Below are 20,178 nucleotides of genomic sequence, written 5' to 3' on the forward strand. Positions count from 1 at the left end.
GGGAGAAGGCGGCCTGAGGAGCCGCGCGCAGGCAGCAGGCACCGGGCAGGGGAGGCTCTGCCGTCTGGGCCCAGTCAAGAGCCCTGTGTCTCAGGCTCCTGCCAAGCCTCGGGCTTGCTTGGTGCCCGAGACGCTCCAGGGGCCCGTCCACTCCGGCTGCCCCGTCCCTCAGACGACAGAACAGCCCGCCAGGCACCGTGCGGGGCGGGAGCTGACACAGCACACGCCTCGCCAGAGGACGGGACGTTCCCCAAAAGGTCGGACCCTCTGCTGCTTACACATCAGGACGCAGGCCGGACGCAGCACAGCGGCAGCGACCCAAGTGTCCACCCCTCCGGGGACCGTGGTCACCCACCACGGGATGTGATTCAGCCGAGAAATCTGATGCCCACGGCAACGTGGATGCTGGGTGAGTCAAGCCAGTCACAGGACAAACCCCGTGTGGCCCCACTCGCACGAGGTCCTGGAGTCACCGAATCAGAGACAGAAGGAAGGACCCGGGGGCGGGGGGGGGGGGGGGGGCGGCAGGGGCGGGAGTCATGTTTCACGGGGACACAGTTTGGGAAGATGAGGTCAAGTGCTGGAAGTGACGGTGGCGATGCTGGCCGAACATGGGACTGTGCTGAATATCCCTGGGCTGTACAATGAAAACTGGTTCAGACGGTCCATTGTATGTTCTCCGCATTTCACCAGGACTAGAAAACACGACATCTTAAGCAGCTCCTGGCAGAGCTGTGGACGGGTGGTAACGGGGCCACGCCAGCCTCCCCGTGAGCTTGCTCCTCCGAAGGCCGGGGGCCCGGGCGCCCCCTCCTCAGCCTCTTCACTTCTTCAAAACACACATACTTAGCAGCCTCCCTGCAAAGCATGGGCTGGACGTTGGTGGCTGGGGAGGGTCCCCGGGCCAGGCCCCCTCCCCGTCTCCGCGGTAAAGGCAGGGCTGTCGTGGTCTCCAGTTGTTGGCCAAGGCCGGGGGCCTGGCGAGGGGAGGAGGCCAGCGGGTCCCGTGCATCTTCTGGACGTTCCAGGCTTCAACCCAAGCGGGAGCGGCTCCCGGGGGTGGGGGGAAGAGTCCCAAGGGACAGCCCCTCTCCGTGTGGCCAAAGGCCTCTGGGCAGGCCCTGTGGGGCGGGGGCCGGCAGCCCGGACCTCTGCGTGGGACCCGGGCCCCTGCTCTCAACCTGGGGTGACACGCCTGCGGCGTCCCCAAAGCTCACGGCAGTCACCTGGCTGAGGACACCGGCCGCCTCCCTGGACGGCCCGCAATCCCGGGGGTCTGTCCCCAGGTCCCAGGCCAGGCAAGCACAGCGGGCTCTGCGGAGGCCCAGCGGGAGGCGGGCCCTGGGGACACCTGCCCCCGAGCGAGCCGGGCTCTCCCGTGAGGTGGCAGCGCGCCGAGGGCCGGGTGGACCGCCCTTGGGCCGAGGGAGCAGCCGCGGGGAAAGGGAGGGCCCCCCAGAGAGCAGCGCGGTGCCAAGACAGCACCGAACCCTCCAGAACCTGGTCTCGCCTCTGCGCACCGGGCGGGGGAAGAGCCCGTCCACCAGCAGGACCAAGTGGGCCGCCACCCGCCCTCCTGGGCACACGCAGCTCCGCAGCCGCCCTTCCCTCCGGCCCACCTGGAGCCAGGGCCGTCCACGGGGCTGCCCTGCCCGGCCCCTCCCGACCCCGGGCACCCGCGCCCCGCGGCCGGGCCTCCGTCAGCTCAGCGGTGCCGGCTGCTCTTCCGGCCGCGAGGAGGGGGGCACACTGCCTGCCACGCGCAGGGGGCCCCGCCGCACTCGTCGTCGCCGGGGTGGTGGTCAGAGCTGCCCGGCTGCTCGGTGCCGGACGGAGGGGGCGGCGGGGCAGGGGCAGAGCCACAGCCCCAGCGGTCCTCGTCCACTCTGGCCCCAGGCCATCCTCAGGTTCCCAGGACGACACCTTGAGGACCAGGGGGCGCCGCAGACTGGAACACGCCCGGAGGGGTCCTCCAGGTGGGCAACTGCGGACCAAACGACCCGAAAGGGTGGCCTCCGGGCGGCGGACTCAGGTGGTGGGGAAGGAGGGAGGGGCCGGCGCCGGGGGAGGGGCCGTGTCTGCTCCTACTTGGTGCGGAAGCTCCGCGGAAGCAACCAGGGGTGACCAGGACCACTGCGTGAGCACAGACGTGCCCTGGATCCCGAGCCGGTGAATCCTAGGTCTCCCGACGGCCAAACGACCTTCAAAATAAAACCTCATTTTGGCAAAAGTGAAAGAAAAAAAAAATCAGGCGTGATTATTAATGTTATATGGCCCACTTTTTGAAGGCTCCAAACGAGAGTTTGGACAAGCTTCCCTGTGGATGTTTCCACAGCATTTTCCCGGTTCAATGCTGCCCCATCAGATTGGGGACGGGACACGGCATGTCCTACGAAAGTGTATGCATTTCAGATTGAACGTTTCTTACGTGAGCTTGGCAGCCCTTAACCCTCCCAACACAGGGGAAGAGGTGGCGTCAGCCCCACAAGCTCTGTGCCCACCCCTGGGCTGGCTTGGCTCTGCCCCCTCTCCCCTCCCCTCCAAAGCGGGACCCACCTGTGGGCCTGCCCTCCAGGGGCCTCCCCTCTTCACTCAGGAGCAGCCTGCAGGGCAGGGCTGTGTGAAGACGGACGTGGGGTCCCCAGCAGCTTGATGACCGCCGGGGCTCTGCCCCATGGCACGGACACCGTGTCCTATCCTGGGTGACCGGCCTTGAGGACCTGAAACCTTCCTCGCGTCGGGCCGGCCCTCCCCCTGCGTCCCCACAGCGGGGAGGCTCTGGGCTGTGAGGGCTGAGAAGAACCAAGTCAGGGCGTCGCGTGTGGTGGTCGCCCCTCGGAGAGGCTCCAACTCCTCCGAGTGACCCTCCTTTCACGGCCCCGGGACGTGACCGCTGTCCTCGGCCAAGACAGAGTCTGGAGGCATGCCCGGCTCATCTCCGTGCTTCCCGTGGTGTCAGCAAGGCCGCTGGTTTCACACGTCGTACATTCAGGGGCGACGTCGTCTTTAAAACAACATTCCCACTCTACGGTAATGCATCTCAGAATCTAGACTCTTGCCCCCAAAATACCACTTGATCTCTCATAACTGAAATGACAGAGAAGAACTGCTTTTCTTTTTAATTACTAATAACTGATGTTTATAAATGACGGCAAGTGAGTGTTAGTCAATAACGCTTACAGTTTATTTACGTGGGTAGCACTTAAAATCCGTTATGCTTTCATGGTTACATTGTCCACACTAAGCATCAAACACCAGTCCACTCTTCACCCAAGAGTCCACACCACCTTCCACTACAACCAGGTACACGGAGCAAACTGCACAGTCACCTGAGAACCACACGCGTCACACTTGCTCCCGGCGCCCAAGCCCGCGGCTCGGCCATGAAAGCTGTGCCCCCAGTGCCCGGACTCCCAACGCTGCTGGGTGAAAGCTGCTGGCGTTTGAAAATGCCATCCAAGCTTTTCACCATGCCCTCGGTGCCTGGGGGCAAAGGGCAAGGGGACTCAGGCGGGTGCAGGAGTGAGAGGAGGGGCCCTGACAGCGGGCGGGGAGGGGGTTAGGGGCCTCGGTCCTGCTGAGGAGTCGCTGCCGGAAGCTGGGAGACCCCGGCCCAAGGGAAGCGATTCTTCTGAAGGAGCCGGTGCTGGAACCCGCACCCGGCTCAGCGCCTGTGCTCAGTACCTCACGAGCTGCATGTGGGAGGGGCTCGTCTGCTTCCCCCCAGCCTGAGCCTAACCTAAGAGCCAGAGGTGCTACTACTGAACAGAATTTTGTAGACTCCTGTGTCCCTGCCAAAACAACTACAGATCCAAGGAAAGACGGGCTATTCGAGAAGATTAGAATTAAAACCATACACGCGAAGGGGCTCCACACCTCGAGCGGCCAGGTCACCGTGAAGGTCTGGCTCCCCGAAACCGAAGAGAAGGTCACCCGGGGCCAGGAGTCACCTTTACGTCGCCCTGTGCTTAACTTGAGTCTAGATTCACACACGCAGCGGAGGAGCGAAGGTCGTGTCGCGAGCATGCACGCGCCGTCGGGAGCGCCACACGGCCAAAGCTGCAAGCATCTCCGCAGGTGTGCGCCAGGGAAGCAGGGTGGCCTCAGCCGCCGGGGGGATGCGCGGGCGCAGAGCTGGAGAAGCAGGGACAGCCCGCGGCTCTGTGCTCCCGCCCCCCGGGCCCTGACCGGTGTGCCCCCAGTGTCCCCAGCGCCGAGCAGGTGTGGCCTCGGGGCGGCGGAGAAGCAGGTGCGGCACCCGGCACGTGTGTGCAGCCCCTCGGCTGGCCGCCCGCCGCTCCACTGCGGCCCGTCTACGGGCGGCCCTTGGTCGACTTCTTCTTCTTCGACTCCTCTCTCTGCTTCTGCTTCTTCCTCTTGCCACCTTCTTTGAATCCTAAGGAAACAGGCGTGTGAAACACTGCAGAGGAGCAGCTGGGGCCCCACCAAGAGGCAGACGTGTCTCTAGCTATCCCCCCGGTTAAAACAAACAAACCTCGCGATACAGTTACGTGTCCTCACTCCTATCTGCTCCACAACTAAGGCTCAACAAAAACATGGACAGACTTAAAACTTGGCGATGGAAACCTCTAACATGATCCGACCAGCATCCCAGCCCCGCGGAGGCTGCGGGCTCGCCCTCCGCCCACCAAGCCAGCCCCGCGGGGCTGCCCATCATCTGTCCCCACGACCCAGCCCCAGGTCACCTGGAGACAAGGCAGGGCAGGCTCCGCCTCGGGGGATGGGCCTCCCCGGGGGCCCCTCTGCAGGGAGAAGCCCAGCTGTTACAGCGTCCAGGGCTCAACCAATGCCCCACTCCAACCTTTCCCCCTGTGCCGTGTGCTTGCCCGAAGCCGGGGGAGAAAGAGGCGGGTGTGACCCGCTCACCCTCCTGAGATTTTGTCGGAAGAGCCAGAAGAGCTCCGGGTTATTTCTGCGAAAACAGCTCAGGACCTTGCGTCGCGTTAGTGCACACAGACGTGGGCGGAGGAGCGGGACGCTGAATTTGGTAACAGAAGATCGTTTTGAACGGTCAGCCTAGAACCAGGCCAGGATCACTGCAGGCCTGTGACCTAATGCGCGTGGGCCCCTAAGCCTGCTGAAAAGAGCACATAAAAGCATCCTCGAGACTTTAAATTAGGAGGCAGGTGCCATTTTAGAACACAATCTCCTCTCCAGACGGAACCCAGACCCAGTCTGTTCACGACACACGTGTCCACACAGAACCACCCCTGGGTGGGCCGGGCCCGGGGGTCAGTTAGATGGGCGCCGACAGCCAACCGGGACCTGATCACGATGCCCGCTGCGGGGCGGGGGGGGAAGCTGAGGACACACACGTGCCTCCAACAGGACGAGGCTGCCGGGGCCTCCCAGCCTCACCACCGACTCAAACGCCCCTGGAATCCGCTCGCAGAGGGTGGAGGCTGGCGCGGCCCCCAGGGCTCTGCGGCCTGTGTCCTGCCTGCTCTCCCATCAGCACAGCCGTCCGGGTCAGGTGCTGTACGGAAGTGGCCCTGACACGGGGGCCGCGGCAGGGGCCCCGGGGGTCCTCACGCCCAGCGTCCTCCTGCCTGACCCGGCTACCTACACAATAAGCCAAAAGGAAGGAAGAGAAACACCTGCGAACCCACCGCCAGCGCACAGCAGCCCCGCCCCTGTGACCACGCTGCTCCGGCCAGAAGTCACTCCTCTCAGCTGTCCCTTCACACTCGACCACGACGACCGACCGAGGGGGCCACGGGGGCGCCGGGACCATCTCCTGCCTCATACTCAGGCCCCGGCCCCATCTCCACTCATGAATCCCCTAAGCCAGAGGGGCCCCCGGGCACACACCGGGCAGAGCTGGGAAGTTAAAGGATCAATGTTATCCTTTCATTCGCGAATTTCTTCTTCACATTGAATAATTTTAATTTTCCTTTTTAACAGTTACACATTCTCGATAGACCTCCAGCGTGTGTGGAATCCATAAATGAAAAACACTAATCCTTTATCCACATCTCGCCGTCTAATTTACAGGCTCCGAGAGGCGTGCGACGCGTCCTCTGAAATAAAGCCGGGGCGGTCACCCCGTCTCACAGCAGGTTAACAACACAGTGAATGCCGGCAAGAAGGCACCGTCGGGCTGAACACACAACTCCCCCCGCAGACGGGCCAAGGCTCCCCCAGCCGCACCCTGACCCTGAACCACACGGGCCGCACCGTCAACACGGGAGATCCTCCCAGGAGCAATCAAGCCCATGTTCTGAGCCCTGAGCGCATCGCAAGCGAGAGCTCGTTTTTAGCCTAAAATCATCAGAACCCGCCAGGCCACTGCCCACCCCGCCAGCCCCGGGGGCACCTAGCCCGCCGATTGCTCAAATGGCTGAAGCACCAAGTGGGGACACCGGACACTTTGTAGGGAACCAAGCCCTTCACCACATACTTCTAAGAAAGCTGCCCGCGATGTGAAAGCCTGGCAGGAAGTCACCGCGGGGGCCTCCAGACCACGCGGAGCGCGCCCGCTGGAGGGGCAGGCGTGGCGGGGCAGGACGGGGGCAGCGGGAGCAGCCCGGCAGGTGCCCATCACTCTGCTCCCTGGAGGCCCTGACCCACTGGGCACCTAGCTTTGCCCTGTTACCCCAGCGGCCTTTTCTGCTCTCCCAGTTTTGGAGTCTTCCTCCGGAGCAGCTCCGTCATCTCTCGATAAGAAGTCAAACGAGCTCACTATAGTCATGTAAAAAGCATATCTTTAATTCTTTGGTGATTCATTCTGACACTCTTTTGAAGGCCTCGTAGCTTGATTTGAAAGAAGGAAACAAACCACAAAAAAAAAAGTGTGCTCCGCAGCGCCCAGCACCTGCCAGGCCGGGCCCTGGCCGCCCGACATCGCTGTGGAGCACGGGCAGGAAGAAGCATTCGGCAGAAGCACAAGGCCATTGCTCGCCCTCGTGTGTAAGCATGTGCGGAGTTCATAAGTCAACAGTTTCCCCACCTGGAAACAACACCTGGGAGGGACTCGATGGTTAAAACTGACAAAGCACAAGATTTCACAAAGAAGAATTACTTTCTGATGATTCCCCAGCAGTGGCTACTCTCCTTCCATCCACAGCCCTGGTCTCTGGTGCTCAGAAGCACCACGGGCCTCGCTGTGACCCCAGGCCCACTTCCTGTTCAGGAAGCCAGCTAGATGCCTAAACAAGGCTCCTCCAGGCAGGCCTGAGCCCGCACGCCTCACTCTTGGGAACTGGGGTATTCCCAACCCAGTTTAGACACCCAGGTTTATGGTCACCTTCCAACCAAAGGGACGGCCCGTAAGGTCCCTGTTCAAATGGTATTTGTTCAGGGAAACTGAATCTACAGCCCTGCCCCTTGCCAAGTCCAGCCAACGAGCAGTCAGGACCAGGAGGTGACGATAAATCTGGGGAAAACATCCACACGCCCATTCAAGGCAGAACAAGTTTCTTCTGAATTCGCACAGCCCTTCCACTTCCAATCACCTCTATTTTTCTTTCAATTACATGGGAAGAGGCTAACGCTCCCAGATGGCCCATGTGCCTTGGGTGGCACTGCTCCCTGGCAGCCGGTGGCCAGGTCCGCGCAGTCCCGCGGGGCTCTGCACCCTGGCTCAGAGCCCAGGACACCCGCCTTCCGGTGGGTGGATGGGACAAATCCCCTGTCCTCCTCAAGACCCAAGCACACACCCTGCTCCACATGAAAAGGGCCAGAAGGGGACTGAAGGGACAGAGCTCCCAATAGAAAGTTCTGGGAGAAGAAAGGGATAGACCTCATCCTTTCAGTTCCCTGCGCAGACGATGCTTTCTTGCCCTAGGTTCACAGAAGTAACCTCACGACGTACACCGAGACGTCGCCCTGAAACAAGGGACCAAGGATCCATGTCTTCCTCCACATAACCTGCTGTGATCAACCTGGCGACTTCCAGTGCTGAGAACCAAGACGGGCACAGACGCTTCAAACCGATGAGTAATTCAAACTAGATTGACATCGGCCTTTAGACTCAGCCAGGGTCAGCCTGCATGCACAGCCATGCCGTCAGAAGTAATCCAGAACTTTCTACAGGGAACACACTTCGAAGACCCATCTGGGTTCTCTAAGAAATTACAGGTCAAGAAGCTGGAAGAGGGCAGAGCGGGGTCTGGAGAAAGGGGGTCACGAAGCCTCAGTGCATCCAGAGGTGGGACACGTCCCCTGGGGTAAGGGTGGGTCAGCACCCATCCACCTGACCACAGGACCCCTGGGGCGGGTGTCAGGTTCTGCCTGTAACTCAACAGCAAGGCAGGGAGGCATGGCTGAAGCCGCAGGGCCCCCAGGAGAGGCTGGGCGGGCGCCCGCTCTGCGGGACCAGACCCCCAGCATGAAGTTGAAAGTCACACAAAGGGTCTCAGCTGCTGCCCAAAACAACACATGGCATGCCGCGGTGGGAGACCGGCACCCCGCTTTAGTGTGGGCTCCACGCGGCCTCCTCCCACCCGCCCGCCCGTCCGTCAGGCCAGGACGCAGCAACACAGGTGCCATCTCGGTCCTCGGGGGCCCCGGGAAGGCCGGGAGGCAGCCCCGCGGGGAGGCTCTGCGGCAGACCCCCCGTGCACACCTGCGGGGAACGCGGCCGGGGGCTCCCAGCTGCTGCTGGCCCGGTGCCGGCCTGGCTCGTCCTCGTCCTCACCCGGGGGGTGGGGCGCGTGTTTGGGCACAGAGGCTGGCCGGTGGGACTTCAGAGGGCGGGCACTGGTGCTGGCGGGCTGGGCGGGCAGCGCGTGCTGGCCTCGTCGCCGGCACTCCTCCGCGAAGGCGTCCTCGTCGGCCACACCTGAAAGCACAGGACGGAGACGGGCATGAGCCGTGCGGCGCGAGGTCCCGGGGCGGGAGGAGGAGGCCCTCATCTCGCACCGGGCCGGCTCGAGCAGGGCCTCAACCGGATCTTCCGAGAGAGAACAGAGGAAACCAAAGTAGGCCCCAGGGGAGCGGCAGCGCATCCTGAAAGCACACCCGACCTTCAAGAGTGAGGGCGGGGCGCCCGTGACAAATTCACCCTCAGCATCGGCACAAGGGTGTCACCCCGGAGGAGTGGGCTCCGGGCCAGCCATCGGTCTCTCTCTCGGGCAGCTGCAATGCCAGGACCTGCACAGACCTGCGGTGATGGAGGCGGCGGCCACCCGGCTTCCCGCCCGCTCGTGCCAGAGGGCGGCTCCGAGCTCTGGGCCGGGGACCCGCACGCACGGTCACCTGTCACCGGACGCACAGCCAAGAACATTTCTCCTTGCTCTCCAGGTTGTGTTTCTCTTGGTGTTTTCAAAAACATAAGTTTTGCACATTTGCTGGATACTAGCAATAAAACTAGGAAACGAATGATAATAGTCACCGAATAACTTCAAATTTCATTCTCTGGGGGGTTTTTGATCAGCAGTCACGTGGGGGGTCGGCGGGGCCTAAGCGAAAGGCTGTCAGAAACCCAGTAACAACGCAGGACACAACCGGTCCGACGGGAGCAGTGACACCAGGCGGTAGCCTTCCTGTGCCTCAACAACCCTGCTCCCTGGACGGTGGGTGGGCCCGGCACCCAAACCGCGACGTCCAGGGCGCACACCGCTGAGCCCCAAGCAGGCGACAGCCAGTGTGACCCGACACGCTCGCCCACTCGAGCTCTTCCCCAGGCAGACCCTCCCGCCATCGCTGCCGGCCCCGCCCACCCCGCCAACGCGGAGGACGACGGGCCTGCAGAGATGCTCCCTGTAACGAAGACCTGCTCTCTCAGGGGTGTGCGCGATTACAATCCTTTCCGCACCATTTGCACGTCCCGGAGCGCCAGGTTCAGTGCGGGAAACAGGCGTGGGGCCTCCCCTCCATGTCCTCCAGACGCCTGAGCTCAAGTACTGGCCCCAACCCGCGCTCACCACACCCGAGCTCACCGCCCCCGCTCACCGCCCCCGCTCACCGCCCCCCCCCCCCGCGCTCACTGCCCAGAGCTCACCGAACCCACGCTCACCGCCCCCCCCCCGCTCACCGCCCCCAGCTCACCGCACCCCGCGCACCACCCCCGCGCTCACCGCACCCCGCTCACCGCCCCCCCGCCCCCCGCGCTCACCGCCCCCCCCCCGCTCACCGCCCCCCCCCGCTCACTGCCCAGAGCTCACCGAACCCACGCTCACCGCCCCCCCCCGCGCACCGCCCCCGCGCTCACCGCACCCCGCGCACCGCCCCCCCCCCGCTCACTGCCCAGAGCTCACCGAACCCACGCTCACCGCCCCCCCCGCCCCCGCGCTCACCGCCCCCCCCCCGCTCACCGCCCCCCCCCCCGCGCTCACTGCCCAGAGCTCACCGCACCCCGCGCACCGCCCCCCGCGCTCACCGCACCCCGCGCACCGCCCCCCCCCCCGCTCACTGCCCAGAGCTCACCGAACCCACGCTCACCGCCCCCCCGCCTCCGCGCTCACCGCCCCCCCCCCGCGCACCGCCCCCGCGCTCACCGCACCCCGCGCACCGCACCCGAGCTCATGGCGCCCCCGCTCCGCAGAGGATACCTCCTCTGACACCGCAAAGAAGTATGGTGACCTCGGGCGGCCTAGCACCCGGGCGTGCATTTTAAGGCTCTCCACGCCCTGCAGGGCCCTCTGACATTCCCAGCACGGGCTCGGCAGGGCGCCCTGGGCTCATGGTCTCTCCCAACAGCACATCCCCTCTCTCCCAGAGACATGCGCGAGCCGCTTGTGCCGCCAGCTAACCAAGCGCTCGTGGCCTTGACCACCGTCACACCAGATGCTACCCCTAGCCGTCCCCTGAGGACCTATGGCCACCGTCACGGCGGCTTCTCAGAGTCAAACGGACCGCCGAGCTGAGGAAGCAGGCCCTGGGCGCGGCCGTCACATCTGCTCCCCGTCCCCCGAGCAGGGGCGCCCCTGTGCCCGCTGAAGGGGGTCGTCAGGCACCGACTGGCACCGACGCAGGCTTCACGCGAGAGCAGGGCGCTCCCAGAACACGCCTGTCTGGAGGAGGAAGGTGCGCGAGCGAGGGTCCCGGGGCAGGGCCAGGGCTGGGAGCACTCAGGGCCACTCCACCCCCCGGGGGCTCTGCGGGGTCGAGACGCAGGTATGACTCCCAAATCCACGGAGCCCTCCCAGGGGAGGGGGCCCCACGGGGCCGCGGCTAATGAAACACCACCCCGGCGACTTGACCTCAGAGTCCTCCCTGGACGCGGCAGGCGGGGGAGCGTGGGCAGCCCCAGCATGGCCGCAGGGTCGTGCAGGCTCGCGGCCCCTGCGCTCGGGGAGCTCGGCACCCAGCAGCCCAGGCACAGGCTCGGCTCGTCTCCACCTGGGGAGGCGGCGGCGGCCCGGGTGGGCCTCTGGGGGGAGCAGCCGGCCCCTCCCCGGCTCCAGCCGCAACCGCGCCCGGCGGCTCTGATGTGACCTTAAGGATGGCCGTCGCCCGCAGGCGTAGCCTGAGCATCCCAGGTGCTGGACCACACACAGCAGCGTGTCCGCGTGACCGCGACGGGCCTGGACGTGGGGAGCGGGGGGCGTCCCAGGAGGCCCGGGCTCCCCGGGGGCCGGCCGCCGCTGTGTTACTCACCTCAGGTCAGCTCAAACCCACTGGGTCTCTGTCGGCCGCACAGAAGAGGCGGTGCTCCCCCTGCCCCGTTCCGCTCAGGGAAGCCCCCCCGCAGGACCGCACGGCCGCGGGCACAGACGACACTTACCTGCCAGGCCGGCCGCGGGAGGCCCGGTGAACGGACAGCGCCGGCTGTGTCCCGCGCACGGCACGGTCGCCTGCTCTGCTCCCTGACCGTCTTCAGTGGCGCCAGCGCACCGGCCGGGAGGCTCCCGTCGGACCCGCATCCGCCCGGCGTGCCCCCTCAGCCGTGCTGCCACCCCGGGCCCCGGCCGCACACACCAGCCCGTCCCCGGGCCCCGGCCACCCCAGCCCTCAGGGCCGCTGGGCACGCTCTGCGTCTGCCGTCTGGTTAGAGGATGAAACGGTCACTAAGACGTTACTCCTGGCGTTCCGGAACAAATCCCAGCACACCGCGCAGAACGCACTCCAGGCCTTCAGGGTCTGGTGACCTCCCCGAACACGGGGACCCGCTGTGGGCAAAGGTGGGGACATTCTTGGGTGCTGGGGACCCCCTCCCCCGGCAGCCGTGCTTCTTTCTGCCTTGTCCCCTCCCGCCCCGGGCACGGCCGGCTCTGGCGAGGGGCTCGCGCGGACCTGGTTGGCCCCCTGCACCCTCCTCCCGGGCTAACCCTGGCACCCTCCCACCTCCGGCCTTGCTTCTGTGAAGCGCCCTCCCTGCGGGCCCGGCCACACCGTCTCTGGACCAGGCGCCGTCCAGGGGTGGACGCAGGGGCCACAGCTGAGAGCCGGACTCTCGGGCTTGGGCTCCGAGGCGAGCCCTTCAGAAGCTGCGACGGACACGCCGCTGGCGCCACTGTCCCACGAGCTGGCCCTGGTAGACACCGTCACCCCTGTGCCCCCAGGCCCCCCTCCAACATCATGAGCCCCGGAGGCCCTGGGGTCTGGAGCACGACGATCAAGCCACAGACCCCACAAGGTTCCCCATAAAGCTCTTCCATGTCTCAAGTACCAGGAAAAGGATTTGGGGAAAAGAAAGAAAGGTGGATGTTGAGAAGCTTATCTGAGTATTTCCGCTGGACACTTTCTGGAAGGAATCCCTCGACGTGTTCATTCAAGCGCTCATTTTGAACCCACTGCACCACACGCAGAACAACAGCAGGCACTGACAGACTGACAGAAAAGGAGGCCACCACACCCAGAAGTGCGACCAGCTGTGGGCGACACAGGACCCCCTTGTCTGAGAAGACGACCCGCTGCTGCTGCCGGTCTGAATAGGACCATCAGCACAGTCAACTCCTGCCACTTCAAGCGTTCAGGACGCTGCCTCCCCTGCAGGGGCCTGGCCTCACTGCACACAGGGGGGGAGTGAGCGGACCCGTGCTGCTCACTGTGTCCCACGGCTCCTGAGCGCGAGAGGCGAGAAGCCGAGGGGCACGGGAGGCTCGGCAGACGTGCGGTGTGTGAAGGAGAGCGGGCAGCCCCGGAGGGCAGGGAAGGAGGCCGTCCTGCCCCGACGCCACCCCCCGTTTTCCCCGGGCACAGCTGACGTCTCAGAACCGACACAGGCCTCTATCGGGTCTCCCCGCGCCACAGCCCGGCTCGCCCCAGGAGCTGACCTAACTGCGCCAGGACGCAGATGGCAGAGGTCTGTAAACGGCCCCCAGCGACTGTCGTGTGCACCCCGAAGCCAGGCCCCGGAGACGCCCCTCGGGCCTGTTCAAGGGCAGGTTTGTCCAGGGCAGAGGCGGCTCTGCCTTCAGGGCAGACGGGGCCGCGGAATGCCAGTACCCCGCCCTCCCCTGCCCAGCACCTGGGTGGAGGGGGAGCCCCTCCCCCGGAGGGCAGGCGTCTCCAGGGGACGTGAGAGGCCCCGGGAAAAGCAGCACCGGGAGCTCCCGAGACAGACGCAGAAGAGCTGACGCCTGGGCGAGGGCTCCACAGAGGCCTTGCTGGTGGCCTCGCCTGCACCCGCTCTGACGGCTCCAGTGCGTCCCAGTCTGTTCCAGGGCTTCCCTGCCGTGCCGCCTGGGGCTCCTCGTTCTCACAGCTTCCCTCACGCCCCAGGTCCTCCCACAAGACCCACCCCAGCTCCAAGGGCTGCGTCCGTCCCGCGTCGGGGGGCCCAGGGGGCTGGACCACGTGACCCGCGACAAGGACCCACCAGGCCTCTCCCTGAAGGCGGCGCAGAGCCCAGGATCTCCCACCCCTGCAGGTGTGGGCGTGCAGAGGAGCCAGCCGGCCTGTGCCACGTTCTGCCCTCAGACCCCCTTCCTCCCCGGCCCCCAGCAAGGCACCCTCGGCTGTGGGACATAACTGCTGAAGCAGCGCAGACATCTCGAGCCTCAAGGGCGTGGCGGGGAGGCCGGGCCTCGGGTGAGGGGGTCCTGGACGCGGAGAGGGAAGAGGCGGCCCGTCCTCTGAGGCCCAGCCACCCTGGCTAAGCATGTGGGGCCCTGATTTCAGACGGCAGGAAGGAGGGACACACGCCACCAGCCCAGCTCCATCCCAGGTTGAGGATGGGCTGTGAGTCCAGCTGCGTGAGGAGACACGGCCGCCCCTAAGCCCCGTCGCCAAAACAACTCCTGAGCCTGTGGTTCCCGACGCGGAGAGGAAGGTTCCCTGATGGTGTCCAGCAGGGTGGGCGCTGCCCAGGAGGCCCACAGAGGCTCTCCTCGACGAGACATCTTCCCTGAAGACAGGACCCCTCCGACACCCAGACGACAGCCCGGCTGCCTCCACCACCCGCCCCAGAACACGCCTGCAGCCAAAGCTCCTCCGCTTTGAAGAAGGAGCCTTGGGCTCTGCGATGCTCAGTTGCTAAACTCAGCATCGGCCGGCACCCACTTTCAGGGAGGGGCTGGGGGGGCCTTAGCACTCACAGGACCCCTCCTGCCTCCAGACCCCCCGGGCCCCATGTGGATGGTGGGGTGGGCGTCCCAGGGCTGGCTCTCCTCTGAACAAAAACCTTCTCCAAAAAAAGCGCGCTGCCCACCAAGGGTCATGGGACGCCAAGTGCCACCACACGGCAGACGCTTTGAGTCAGTCAGAAGAGGTGACGGCGATGTCCAGCACCTGCTAAGGACAGGAGGCGCCCCCCTCGTGAGGAGAGAAGGCCCCCACCCCCACAGACCCACGTGGGGCCTCTCGGGACAACCTCGACTTCCAGGAGGTAACACCAGGAAGCGATGACCGCCACTCCCATCCCATCCCCCCACTCCCAACATCACGCCTTCTGAAAGCCAACCACATTTTGGGCTTCTTTCTACAGCCTTTTCCAAAATTTCCATACGTTTCTGTTAACTGCTGAAACATTCCTCTTCTACGGAAACTCACTAATTGTTTCAGCAATTTACTATAAAAAGGCAAAACACATCACTTGAAGAAAAATTAGTAAGTCACATCCACTCTTACAACCCAAACAGAATTTACTGTTTCGGCATAATTTCCGCTAACCTCTTCCTCTGCAGAAACTAGCTATTAACGCACATGAATTCACTAAAGTTTACGTGGGATACAATTCAAACATCCTTTTCATTTGGGAAACAGAAAACATCCTGCCTTCTAGCACCAAGTCAGATACAAACCACAACCTGCCAGTGCCCCTGTGCCCAAGCTCACTGAAGTCACCGAGGAACTATGAGGGGAATGTCCCAGCCGCCGTCCCATGTGCACAATCACCAACCCAAATGCTCCACTTCTTTCCCCAAATGGAGTCCGAATACGCAGTAGGAATCTGGCTGATAACATGCAAATGAAAGCCAACTTCCTTATGTAAAAACAGAATCACTTGTTTCCAAATACGTACAATCCAAAAGGCCTTGGTTGTGGCTGCTGTTTTCCTTCTCTGAGGGGTCGGGGCAGGAGTTAATCCCACACTTCTTCCTATCATGCATACCACGGACACAAATGTAGATGACTCAGACATCCAAAAATGCATCACTGGCCCAAGAGAGGATTCAAATATTCAGGGCCTGATAAGTGCCTGGCACATGTGATGCTGCCTCGCTCTCAGGGACTCAGTGCTGGACACACGCAAACAGAAAAGCATGACAGGACGAGGCCCACGCAGATCAACGGCCGGAGGACGCAGAGACAAAAGCAGGGGCAGAGGCGAGGAAGAGCAGGCACGCTGTTCCCAGGATGGGGAGGAAAGCAAGGCACGCAAGCACGCGGGGAAAGCTCGGGAGGCGGCACCGACCACGACGTGACTTGAGTGCGGCAGGGCAGGCGTCAAGGATGGGACAGCAGGCAGGAAGAGCGGCACACGGCCAAGTCTAAAGCACCTCGCAGGCGACTCTAAGCAGGGAGCGACTTCATCTTCGCTGCCAGATTGCGGGCAGGCGACACGGTGACGATGCATGATACTGACCATCAGGTGGACCGAGAAGGCGGTCACGTGAAGGGGGACCGAGTCAGGAGGGGCCCAGGCTCTGGCAGGAGGTGGGCGGTGGTGCTGGCTGCAGCCGTGCGGACACGGGAGGAACACGGACCGAGGGTAAAGATCAAGGAGACAACAGCAGGAACTCTCCTGTCCGAGCCCCTCTGAACTTAAGTCCTGCACAGAATCCACACCAAGGGTCAAAAGCTCCTGTCAAGGGCCGGTGGGCTTGGCCTCCCCACCAGCACCACAGCTTAGAGCGTCCTTCGTGTTACCACCACAGAGGGCGGAGCCCCTTAACCTGCCCTGAGGCGCCCGCCAGCCCCGCAAGTGCCCGCCTCTCCCGCCCGCCTCCCCCGCCCGCCTCTCCCGGTGGGTTAAGGCGGGTTAAGGCATCGCTCGTTTGTCTGCGGAGACAGCTGCAGGGCAGGGCAGCTCAGCAACCTGCTCCTGGGGCGGTGGCGGGGGGTGGGGGTGGGGGGATAGTTCCTGACGCACCACAGCACCCCGGGATGGAGGGCATGGCCGGGCTCGGGTGGATGGGGCCCCGCACTCACCCGGAAAGTAGGGGTGTCACAGCTCTGGCCAACAGCGCCTGGAGCTCGGATCTCACGGCCACACACCCCCGGGGGTTGTACGCTTCGAGAACAATCACGACATGGAAACCCAGGGAGGCAGAGGCACAGCCAGCCACCGCCCTGGCCTCCCGACCCCAGCATGTCACTCTGCTCTCGCGTAGGCGGCCTCGGGTCGGGCCCCAGTACCCTGCCCTCAGGAGCCGCAGAGCCCCAGGCCCCACTCCTCCGGCGGAGACCACTGTCTCTGGGGCCACGTGCCTGCTTGGCTAAAAAGGGCCCCGAGAGAAGCAGGGTGAGGGTCAGGATCTACGGAGAGGAAGGAGGGGCGAGGGCTGTGTGCTGTCGGGGGCACTCCTACCACCCGCTCCATAAAGGACAAAGCAACGCTCTGATGCCCTGAGCACCCGCACGACACAGGCCGGCCCTGAGGGGCGAGCCACCCAGCTTTCCTGCTCAGTCCTCACTCAGGCTGCAGGGACCCGACCGCGCGGCTGAAGCACGACTTCCATCAAGATGACCAAAGGGGCTTCCCTGGCGGCGCAGTGGTTGGGAATCCGCCTGCCGATGCAGGGGACACGGGTTCCAGCCCTGGTCCAGGAAGATCCCACATGCCGCGGAGCAACTAAGTCCGTGCACCACAACGACTGAGCCTGCGCTCTAGAGCCCACGAGCCACAACTACTGAGCTCGTGTGCCACAACTACTGAGCCCACGTGCCACAACTACTAGAGCCCGCGCACCTAGAGCCTGTGCTCTGCAACAAGAGAAGCCACCGCAATGAGAAGCCCGTGCACCGCTAGAGAGTAGCCCCCACTCGCCGCAACTAGAGAAAGCCCGCACGCAGCAACGAAGACCCAACGCAGCCAAAAACAAAAACAAAAAAAATGACCAAAGGCTGTCGTAATAAACAGTAACTGAAATAAATCATCAAAAAGAATAAACATTCTAATTTTGGTAGGATCTTATATTCACAAAATCTTATTTTCCTAAAGACACAGTTTAATCCACATAAAAATCTCGAGTGATTCTAGTTTCTTCTCAATATTGACATCCGTTAAAGACTTATTAAAAAACCATATTATGTAGACTAAGCGGCCACGTGCCGTGAACTCGCAGTTGTTTCATCAAAGCACTCCACCAGTGGACACCACATGACAGAGTGCAACCCGGGCCGAAAAGAAGACCCAAAGGACAAGAGAACACAAGTCCTGAACAGTCGCGTGTTGAATGAGATTTAGTAGGTATTAACACTGGCAAGAAATCTGGGAGAAAACTGGGTGTTTTTAACACATACAAACGTTCCAAGTAAATTAAAGAAGCAAACATATAAGTGAAAGTACATGAAAAAAATATGGAAATTTTTTAGTTGTGGAACATGTAGGACATTAAACAAAAGGCCACCCCAAAAGCCACACAGTACGTCAAATGAACACATGACAACTGAAAAGGAAAATCACTTTAACAGAGCAAAGGACTCATAAACAATGATGTAACAGGGGACTGTGAAATTAGGGAACAACCGCAGGAAAACAGGGATACCCGCCATCACCAACCAAGAGGCTCCACCTCATCCAGAAACCAGAAACATGAATTTTAACAACTGTTAACAGACAGCATTAACAAGTACATTGGTAGGCACGTACTCTTGGTGGAAAGTAACTTATGACTACCAGCTTCAAATGCACACATTTCTCCCCCCGGCTGTTCAACCTCCTCTAGGCCCCCGACCCAACAGAGCCACTCCTACAAGGACACGCACGCCACCCAGACACCTCAACGATCACAGGAACAGAGGGACGCCGAGGCTCCCGGGCTGCACGGGACTCTCAGGCCAGAGCTGCGACGGGCGCCAGCAGCCCCAAGCCCAGACCACGGGCTGCACGGCCGCCCCAGCCAGGCACACGCGACCACAGCCATTCCAGAGGCAGCGGGAACCCAGACCCCGCCCGGCAGGCGGCCAGCACCTGGCCGCCACAGGAACCCTCCGCCACGCTCCTCACACACACGAGCACGGGTCAACCGTGCGCGGACCCCTCAGGCAGCCCACGGAAAGGGGAAGCACAGACGTCGCGCGCGGAGAGCACCTCGCCTGCCCGTCCGGCTCGGGATCCCGTGCCACCAGAGCCCTGGCGGCACCTCCAGCACGCCGGTGTGTCAGGTGAGAGCCCTCGGCCTGGGCGTGGGGCCGACGGCAGCAAGCGCAGCCCGGCAGCCCAGCTGGGTGAAGGCTCTGGGTGCCTCCTCACTGCCGCTGACGGAGGGGCGGTGGAGGGGAAAATGTTCCCCCAAAGTGGAAAGACGGCAGCAGGAAAGGGTAACTCCTCCCTCGAAGCAAATGCAAACCAGAGGGAGAGGGAGCTGTAAAGCCCAGGGGACGAAGGGGCTCACCCGGACGCTCGGGCGTCTGGCTGCACTGGGCTGGAGGGGCGCAGCCGCACCCCGGGGGTCGCCCCCGTCTTCCCCCTTGTGCAGTCACAGGGGCGTATGTATCATCTCTTTGGTAAACGCAAGATTTTTTTAGGAACTCCAGAAACATTTTTAATTAGGAGGAAATCCCACGTCATCCCATTTTTAAGTATAAACGACTTGAAGAAGGGAAATGGTTTGGCAGTATTTTTTTGGTACAACCAGAAAAGAGTGGTTTCTGAATGGGTCTCAGCTAACACTCCAAAGATGCTGGGTGTGGTCTCTGTACACTGTAGTACACGTCGTAACACACGGCAACCAAATATAACCCACTCATACAGTTCACGTGTCTTGAATATCTTAAATGACTTCTATTCCCCGCTGACTTGTGCCTGATGCTGGCCGTCCCAGTCAGAACTCAGTGTCCTCGGACACCTGTGCTGGTGGTCGTCCAACCAGGTTCCCTAGTGAGTCGGCTAACATATGTATGTATGTAGGTACAGTGCATATGATACTAAATTGTGCAACAGTGGAACTCGGGGTGTAACAGCTTGTCCACATGTGAAGATACTGGTACTTGATACCCTCTTAAGGAAATGCTACCTCCAGAATTTAAGCTGGAAAGTCACTGGAATTACTGTTTCAAGAAGAATAATATCTACATGACTTTTTAGATTTTTGGTACATACATTAAGAACTGTGTGCAAACTGCAATGTCCTGTGTACTGATCCTCAAAACAACCAATACATCTCAATTATTGAAAAAAAACTAGGGGAACAAGCCTAATATTAGTCTCTGAAGACTGTGGTCACGCTGTACCCGCCCGCTGCGCCCACCTGGGGTGGAGGGACGGCCACCAGAATGTTGGGACGGCCCCTGGAAGGACCAAAGTCTGACCACTACTTCCAGGAAGGCCTCAAAGAGGCCACCTCTCCCTCCTGGCTTCACCGCCTGCAGTACTCTCACGCACGTCCACACCCTGCCCGCGGGCTCACTCTGCCATCCAGCTGAGTGGAGCTCCGCAAGGGCAGGGAACTCCCCGCATCACACGGTAAGCAAATGTGGTCTTCCCTATGAGACAACGGGAGAAAGAATGCGACACTGCTTCTGCTACAGGATGCCCAGCTCTGGGTCCTACAGCCCTGGGACATGCTCTAGGTAAGAAAGTCCGGTTCTCGTGATGTCCTACCAATGCCCTGAATGCCTTTGGGGACCAGGACAGGACAAGGGAAGGGGTGGGGAGAACAGCAC

The 20,178-nt window shown here is 62.2% G+C and overlaps 1 protein-coding gene across 4 annotated transcripts in view; it reads right to left on the reverse strand.

Annotated features, from left to right (window-relative positions):
* Positions 1-3,162: 3,162 nt before the first annotated feature.
* DNAJB6 (DnaJ heat shock protein family (Hsp40) member B6) overlaps positions 3,163-20,178 on the reverse strand; it is a 57,414-nt gene continuing 40,398 nt past the window's right edge. For 3 of the 4 annotated variants that reach the window (XM_057549487.1, XM_057549488.1, XM_007165471.3), the window contains exons 9-10: positions 8,588-8,803; positions 3,163-4,396 (exon numbers count right to left, since the gene is read on the reverse strand). In XM_057549487.1, the coding sequence (XP_057405470.1) occupies positions 4,314-4,396; positions 8,588-8,803 (299 nt within the window). In that variant the 3' untranslated portion in view covers positions 3,163-4,313. The remainder of the gene's footprint in view (positions 4,397-8,587; positions 8,804-20,178) is intronic. The other variant, XM_057549489.1, reaches the window with a different exon arrangement.

Source organism: Balaenoptera acutorostrata, chromosome 7 (assembly GCF_949987535.1).
Source record: "Balaenoptera acutorostrata chromosome 7, mBalAcu1.1, whole genome shotgun sequence".
Taxonomy (NCBI): Eukaryota; Metazoa; Chordata; class Mammalia; order Artiodactyla; family Balaenopteridae; genus Balaenoptera; species Balaenoptera acutorostrata.